The 8,901-nt window shown below is 43.8% G+C and overlaps 1 protein-coding gene across 1 annotated transcript; it reads left to right on the plus strand.

The window, feature by feature from the left end:
• The first annotated feature begins 3,815 nt into the window (after window positions 1-3,815).
• neurod4 (neuronal differentiation 4) lies at window positions 3,816-7,027 on the plus strand. The gene is made up of 2 exons (XM_056385273.1): window positions 3,816-3,970; window positions 4,987-7,027. Exon 2 carries the CDS (start codon window positions 4,993-4,995, stop codon window positions 6,064-6,066), a length of 1,074 nt encoding a protein of 357 aa, XP_056241248.1. The 5' UTR covers window positions 3,816-3,970; window positions 4,987-4,992; the 3' UTR covers window positions 6,067-7,027.
• Window positions 7,028-8,901: the final 1,874 nt, after the last annotated feature.

The raw sequence follows: 8,901 nt of genomic DNA on the forward strand, positions 1-8,901 counted from the left end.
TGAAATGCTGCGATAGATCTTATCAAATTTACTGTGTGATCTAGGAGACACTAAGTTGTTGATATTATAGTTTTATGGATATGACAATTTATTTTCCAAAAATGTATGTGCTGGAGTCAAACATGGGATTATGGTCTTACACAAGCAGATAAAGATAACTGCCCGCTTGTCTGTGGGGCATCAAATCACACACATGCCTTTTTTTGAGTCTACAGCTATCGTCGGCCTTCTGTGTTCATGTGCAGAGATACTTGCACAATGAGTGGGCTGCAGGTGGCACAGTGTGAAAACTTGCAGTTGTAAACTTGCATGAATGCAGTCGGTTCCATTGATTTTGACATAGAAAAAAAAAACCTCTTACACTCATTTTTCTCAGTTTTCACCAGGCTGAGGTTAAAAACTGAGGTTAAAAGTCCATTATTCACAACGCTCTCTCTCTGTCTGTTTCTCTCTCTGTGTGTGTGTGTGTGTGTGTGTGTGTGTGTTATACCACTGATGTTCCCCAGTGTGCAGTAGACTCAGTAGGCCTGTCAGTCTCTCCCACAGGAAAGTCTGCTGTGTAACCATATTCAGCCTCAGTGAGCAGCAAATAGAGAGAACTGAGCCATGGGACTTCTTAACACACACACACACACACACACACACACACACACACACACACACACACACACACACACACACACACACACACACACATGCAATTACTGTAAAGCATAGCAGTCAGATAAAGTGCACCTGCAGGAAATAGTTGTTGAAACTTGGAAATCTCAAAAGCCACAGATAAAATTTTCAAATATAGTACATTGACGGCACCAAACTTTTTATTCTTGTTTGGCAACGACACAATTTCATCTCTCTAACCTCATCACCCTGTGCCACATCACCCCCACCTCTTCGCACGCCAACCCCTCACACAAATCCACGCTCTCCATCTTTTATGATCACTACAAGCGGCTCAGCTTTCAGAAGCAGACCAGGGAGCATGTGTGTAGAGCTTTAATTCCTATTGTATTCGTGCAGTCTTGGTGTGTGTGAGTGTGTCTGTGTTTTAGCAAAAGAGGGAGAGGGAGATAGAGATGAAGAAAAAGACAGGAACAAGGACCCATCTGTCAGCACTGTGCACAAATCCCTCCCATTCCACTCTGAGTCCCGGGGGACGAGAGCGAGAGACAACTCACTTGTGGCAGTGTTTTTTGTAAGGAAGGGGGTTACCCCCATTACTAGCAACAACAGCACTCAAATTGCTAATGTAAGACCGGTACTCTTTTAGACAAATCATCTCATGTCTAAGTTGGACATATTCTTAACCATTCTGCACAACAAGCAAAAACAAATTCACACCCTCAAAATTGTCCTCTGAATCTTCTCCCATGCACGTACACTTTAAATATTGGAACAAGTTGAGTCAGTAATGGGCTACATAGCTTTGTACAATAATTGGTTAAGGTTAAAATCATGCAAACTCATCATAGTTGGTTCAGATCAGATGTGTTCACCATGACCTCTTCCAGAAGGTTGGCTATCTATGTTACTGCTTAAATGGGAGCAGGGCAATTCCCTTTCCGTTAGTCAGTCAGTCATTTGGGAAACCAATGGGGACTGTGGGAGACTGCGAGGCTCCAATTCCCCATGTAGGCTGCAGGTGTGGTGGAGGCCATGAGGCCATGCACACACTCATGGGACAGAAGCATAGTTGTGTATGTGTGTTCGGGGCATAGGGGTACATGTACCTGGGGAGCTTTGGGCACATCACATTAGTCTAGAGTTGTTGCTGTACACATGTAATGTCTGGTTCACACGGAGCAACACACACACACACACACACACACACACACACACACACACACACACAAAGGATTGGGCCCCTCCTTCTCTCTGTCCACATGCCTTTATGGCCAGTGCACTGACCAGGAGTGATTAGGGCCGTTAGCGAGGTGGATAAACGCTGTTTCAGCACGAGACATCATCTTGGGAGAGCGAGTGACGCGTGAGCATCCAAGCAACAGATGCCCACCACCCCCCACACCCCCACCCCCACCCCAACGCTTCCTATATCCAGCCATCTGTTAGGTTCTGTTCAATAAATCGTTGAATAAGTGCCTGTTTTTTACGCGATGTTGCCGATTCGCCACGTGACCACACCTTATTTCCCCAGACGTGGAAGTATACTGTTCCCTCAGAAACACGGAGAGCCCTCGGTGCGTTTGGCAAACTTCAGTCTCTCTCAGTCTCGGGCACAGCTGTGCGCAATCGCGCGCACAATGGGATCAATGCGGGGGCACGTGCGACTCGCGAGACCCCGGCTGTCAATGGCCAGTGATGACAATAGACCCCCGCTGCGCTGCGGCTCGCCACGCACGAGGACTGTCGGCCGTTTATTATGCCGTGGTATTTGTAGTCAAAATTGGGAAAACGCTCAATATTGAGTTACGATTAGTGTATAAACAATAAACGCCATATAGTTGTTTAAAGGCTTTCCGCGGGTTCTGCTGAGTTGAAAAGTCAACTACAGTCCCTGCCAGTGTTAATGAGCTGATTAACACTTTCCATAGCCTATAAAATAAAATGAAATATATTTAATATTTTTCTTTAATTAGAAAAAATAAAATAATAAAGTGAGAAACAAACAGGCAATAACCCGATGCATCATTCTCAGCAAAGTAACTTATAAGTGACTATAAATAGAAATTTACATTTACATGTTTCACTATTTTCTTCGTGGCCTTTAAAAAGTACCTGTCTCTTCATCATTGCACCAATCGATTCAATGATCACATAGTCCTCGGGGGCTGAATATGACGCTAAAAATGGAAGAAAACAATTGAATCACTGGCTGAACAACGCACACCTGCTCTCTGCACACCAAGCTGTCAAAATCACTTAAATACGCACACACGGAAGAGCGTCTCTTTACCCAGTGAAGACCATGCCTACTCTGTGTTTAATTAAGTGGAAAATATCTAATCCAACCGACTAATGAAGAGATAGACAATCGATTAGGATAGTTAACACACGACATCAAAACAGAATAGTAAATGTTTTGGGGTCTGCCCTACATTTCCAAGTGTGAAGATGTAGGCTACAACTACAAATGAGGCAACACGCAGGACTTTATCTCTGCCGGACGAACACGGCGAAATCTGTGACCCATCAGATCCTGAAATGAAGTGAGCTATAAACACAAAGATGTGTTTATGTTACTGGTTTACGAAATATTGACAGAGGTGACGAAGACAGAAATAATGAACTTTTAGTTTCTGCTCTAATAACTATTGAAATTCGTGATGCATACAAAAGGTGTGTAGCCCATAGTGTGTTTGTGGCAACAGCTGATTCCTGTCCGGTCGCGTAAACTCCTGTTTCACTGTTCGTAAAATTGGAAAAATGCCGTAGGATATTGTAATTTTTAAGGGGGTGAGGATGGTGACGGTTATTTATGCAAGCGGGTTTGCGTTTGTGAAATCTTGTGTAGCTACTGTAAGCTGCAGTGGAACATCAGAGAGCCTGCGCCCTTTATATTGTAATGAGGCGTTCTCAACATCATTTATGGTAGGTTATGTTTTTCTGCTCTCACCCGTCAGACTATCACCGTGCCAGTGTTACTGGACCTCTTGGTTTGCACATGCACCCTGGCGCGCACGCTCTCTCTTGGTCCCCTCACATTTTTTTCTGGGAGAAACTTCTGGCCACGAGACCGCCACGCGCGTTTGGATGAGTTGATGGTGGGTGGGGCGCCGGAAGGAGGGGCTTACCCAGCTAAAGCCAAAAAAATCAGCCGCATCTTGCCATTTGGAGATGAAAGTTCCATGCGCACTCATGGCTGTCTGAGGGAGCAGAAGAGTTTAGGACACTGGCAGATTCGCGAAGAGAGAAACACAGCGACTCTGGATTTATCGCTCAGTTGCTGGTCTTTTTAAATTAGCCAGGTTTTTCTGTTACTTTACTCAGAGTGAGCGCTGAATCCAAACAGGTGAGTTTACTATCCTAATTTGTTCATTTTAGGTCCAAATCCAATATAATGAAAGATATCCAAAATAGATCTTATTAATTATATTATATTCAGCAACTAAATTCAGCACGTGCACCTATAAAAAAATATCATATAAAATCGGATTCATACAGGCTTTTATATTTCATTTAACTGAAATAAAAGTCTTACATTTGAAGTGTTCTTATTAATTATGTTCAATAGTCAAGACAGACTTGTTTTCCTTAAGTTATGAATTCATAAACTGTAGTAGGCTGGACTAAACTGTCCCACTTTCACGCGTTAGTGCACAATAATTAATTGGGACAGTTTTTTTCTCTGTTCACTTAAAAACATAACGCTATACTTCTCTATGTAGGCTATGTATGTATTTGTTTAGCAAAATGAATTAATTCAAAAGTTTTATCATTTATTTAAACATCTATATATAAATATAAATATAAATCCACTTTTTGTACTAACATTATAAACAGTATGTGGTTGGCTTGTCCAAGCGTTTGTTGATTTGTACGTTGCCTATTTAATCTTTCAGCTTTATATGCTGAGTAAATCCCGTCCTGTCCCAGATTGACAGCGTCTCTGAAACGACTGCAGCATAACAGCAGGGGACCATCCAGCCACCTTCTTCTAAAAACAGACATCTATCGTTTAATATCAGAATATCACAGTATAATACATTTTAAATAACTACAGGGTTTCTTCCAAATATTTGGTAGCCTAATATTTGTTGTTGGACAGAGGCACCAGCTCTTGAGTGGGAGGAATGACCTGTCCATTCTGCAGTGCTGAAATGGCAGCACTCAGTCTGGGTTTCACGGCACATGAGTTGCCAGTCACTAAACACCAGACACTGCTTCTAGATCCTGTCTCTAATCACAATCCAACATTTTATCATTGCATTTACATTTTGAGGAGTAGCATTGTGCATTTACATTTACAGATTAAAAGGTGTATGTACGATTGATTGATTGAACATTTTTTGTGCTCTTTTTCTTCAGATCAAAATGATGACCAAAACATTTGGGAAGAGTGGGGATGTGAGTGATCTGGTGAGCTCCCTCGGCTGGCTGGATGAGGACGGTAGTTCACAGGATGGAGAGGAAAGCCCAGAGATGAGGGGGCACCATGGCCTGACTATGGGGGGCCGGATGCACTCCTGCACAGAAATGGGCAGTGAGGATATGGAGGAGGAAGAGGAAGAGGATGATGAAGAGGAGATTGGACCAGATGGAGAAAATGCTCCCAAAAGGAGAGGCCCTAAGAAGAAGAAGATGACCAAAGCTAGACAGGAGAGGTTTCGTGCCCGGCGGGTCAAAGCCAATGCCAGAGAACGTTCCCGTATGCACGGCTTGAACGATGCCCTGGATAATCTGCGCAGAGTTATGCCCTGCTACTCCAAGACACAGAAACTGTCAAAAATTGAGACTCTACGGCTGGCCCGCAACTACATCTGGGCCCTGTCAGAGGTGCTTGAGAGTGGCCAGTCCCCAGAGAGCCACGGCTTTGTGGAGATGCTGTGTAAAGGTTTGTCTCAGCCCACCAGTAACCTTGTGGCCGGCTGCCTGCAGCTGGGACCCAGTCCGATGGTGCTCAACAAGCTGGAGGACAAGTGTGGAGGACCAGGGGTGGGTGGTGTGGGGGGTCAGGCTGTCCATCCCCTCATCTACCCATCCCCAGGCCTTCCCAGCCCCCCCTATGGCTCCCTGGAGGCATCCCACCTCCTCCACATGAAGGGATTCAAGGGGCCTGTATATGACAACCCCTCCCCTAACGAATGCAGCAGTGGCACCCCACCATACGACGGGCCCCTCACCCCTCCCCTCAGCATCAGCGGTAACTTTGCCCTGAAGCAGGAGCCTTCTCCCCATGACTCGGAGAGGAACTACACACCCCACCCTGGCCACCATGCCCACTACCTCTCGTCACACCATTACCCCACTTCCACGGCCGGTGGCCTACCAGGTGGGCCTCAGGGCCACCCACTCTTTCAGGCTTCACGTTATGAGCTTCCCCTGGATGTGGCCTTTGACTCCTTCACTCCCTCTCACTTGCTCACCTCTCAGATGGGTACCATCTGAAATGTGACCATGAAGAATTGACAGGACCTGTGACTGACTGCTATGAAACTAGCCAGGGGAGAAGCACTGCTCCTGAACACACTGCTGTAAAAACAATGGCCAAGGTAATGACTGTATAGAAAAAATGGTTTGCATTTATGTTGTCTAGTACTCTGGGAGAGCACTGAATGCTCAAAGAGAGAGAGAGAGACTCGTCACCTCAACTCTATCTACCTGATACAAACACGCACCCATGACTTTTGATATTTTATTTATTCTTTTTTTGTTATGGTTCTATGTTGATATTTGCATTATAATTATTTCTGAATAAGTTGCCCCCTCAGTTGTTACAGAGTGGAATTAAAGATTCGTTTACCAAATCAGAGAATCCACCCTGAAGCATCACATGTAGGGTTTGAAGAAAAACATGAAAACTTTCTTACAAGTTCTGCATGTCTTCATATACATATATATATATATATAAAAAAAAAAAAAAGATTGAATTGTCATCCAAACTAAATTGTGCACTGAGGCCTGCAGCCAATGTCCCTCTCACCATAAGAAAAGCAATACATTTATTTATATCTGTATTTAATATTTATTTTGATAAGGTCTTGTCCTTTTTATATTTTTCTCAGCACAGTTTTTGTTTCACTGTCTTCTTGGTTTGTCGTCAGTCACTGGCAGCTGTACTGTATTTAAATTATTTATTTGAGGTCTTTCAGGAACTTGTTCATTTGGTGTCACATTTTTTTTTTGTCACAATGTACTGTTGTAAATATTTTGTTGTTTCGCACTTAATTGAATAAATATTCTTATATTATATGCTATTTCCTTAACAATGTTTTCCATGTGTCTTACTTAAATTTCAGGTCAGTAGAAAGTTTATGCCTCCTATTATATCTGAGTATGAAGCTCCAAGACATCAATTAATGTGGACACCACTTGAAGATTAATAAGATTAAAACATCTGCACTTGCCATGTGGTTAAGATCAGAGGTAAGATTGAGTTTGTCCTGCTTTTCTCCAGACACCACGAGACACTGCAAATCAACAGAGTCATTTTCTGTAATTTCACAATAAAATTCAATTTAATTAAATTGATATTATCGAAAGTATTTTAAACAGATGAATCAACGGGAGCTCATACATCACACTCACTCACTCCCTCACTCCCTCACTCTGTCAGTTTCAGCTGTTTTACTGAACTCACATGTAATATGGCAGCGACTATGTGCAGCTTTCCAACAAATAGTCCAGAGGTTTTATACCAAGTAGTATTTTGGTATGAGGGCATATCTTTATATGAAAAAAGTTGAAATGGAATCCCAGACAAAAGAAGATGAATGTTTGACCCTTGTTGCTCTGCTTCATTTCACAATAGGAAACACTGACACACTGACTTCAAAAACCAATGAAAATGTACAAGAGTCAGTTACTGGAATAAAGGAGCACTTTGTGGCCAGGCAACATGGATCTGTTGCAGGATGTGTGAGTCGTGTGCACGAGCAAGTCATTCAGAGGCTTGCTCCGGGGTTTCTATCAGGTCAGGCGGGAGGCTGTTGTAGGCCATGGGAAAACAGCTCTGGGGAACAGGTGAATGTGTCACAGAGGCTTTTAGACAGAGTCCCTATCATTCGCTTTCTCTCCCACATGCCCCATTTTCCCATCTAGCTCATGCCAAAACACTGTAGGGCAAGAACTCATTTTCAAAGAATTCATCCACATCAACTCAAAGAGACAAAAGCACCAGATTTCTACCCGGAGACACAGCATATGAATATGGATATGGTTATATATTAATAGATCAGATCCTTTTTTAAAAATATTTTCTATATTAAATAATGTAACCTCAAAAAACAGTACATATGATAAAGCATTTTTGAGTTAGAATTTCAGCTTAGAGGCAATAATATTCACAGTATTCTGATACCTGTTTTCAGGTCTGGCAAGGTTCCTAACACATTTATATCAATCAACCAGTGACAAAAGTCTCAGTTTTGACTTTAATGATTGTGTTGAAGGACATGATGGCTCTTGAAATAAACAAAGAATAGGGTGGCAGAAAGGAAAGATGGAGTGGTGAGAGCAAGCGCCGGTGTGTACGAATGTGTTTATCATTGTGGTCCTTTAGGCAATTGTAAGGAGGGGAAGGTGCCTGGGAGGCTGCCGGCCAAGAGGGCTTTCCCCCCTCTTCAACTACCTCTCCAAAGGTTTGCCTTTTCCAGTCCTGGCAACAGTGGGGAAAGGCTGGAGGAGAAAAAGGGAACGATTGTTTTACTGGGCGCCACTGGTCCATTGTGAGCGCAGCCTGTTCTTTCTCTTGACCTGTGACCTGTATTGTTGTGGGGTTTCTCGTTCGGGGAGGGCAGACAGCTGGGGGAACTGCGGGGGGCTGATGGACAGCTGGGCCAATTTGCGGAGAGAGAGAGAGAGAGAGAGAGAGAGAGAGAGAGAGAGAAGAGAGTGAGAGCATGAGAGAGAGGGATGAGAGAGAGGGAAAGGGGAATCAGTGTGCTGCGGGGGGGAAAGAAGAAGAGGAAAGAGAAGGAAAGGGCAGAAGAGGTGACTGAGGTCCTTGCTCCTCATTCACAAGTTTGTCCTCTCTGCTCTTGTGTGTCAGCCTTGGCATAAGAGTGACGCATAGCTTTACACACAGGCAGACATTTGGCCTGTGAGAAAGTACTGGCAGAGTTAGCTGGCGCACACCCTCTTTGTGTCTTTGCCGTTTTTATTACGGCAAAAAAGGTTGGGGGGGGGAGGGGGGGGGGCAGGGGGCAGGGTATGTGGATTATCCTCCTGAGTCCAACTACATGAGTGGGTGGATATAGAAATAATCCACGTAAATTAACTTTG

This window comes from Seriola aureovittata, chromosome 9, assembly GCF_021018895.1.
Source record: "Seriola aureovittata isolate HTS-2021-v1 ecotype China chromosome 9, ASM2101889v1, whole genome shotgun sequence".
Lineage (NCBI taxonomy): Eukaryota > Metazoa > Chordata > Actinopteri > Carangiformes > Carangidae > Seriola > Seriola aureovittata.

Excerpts from the sequence above, each read along its gene's own strand:
- neurod4 (XM_056385273.1), top strand. The coding sequence starts at position 4,993 with ATGATGACCAAAACATTTGGGAAGAGTGGGGATGTGAGTGATCTGGTG.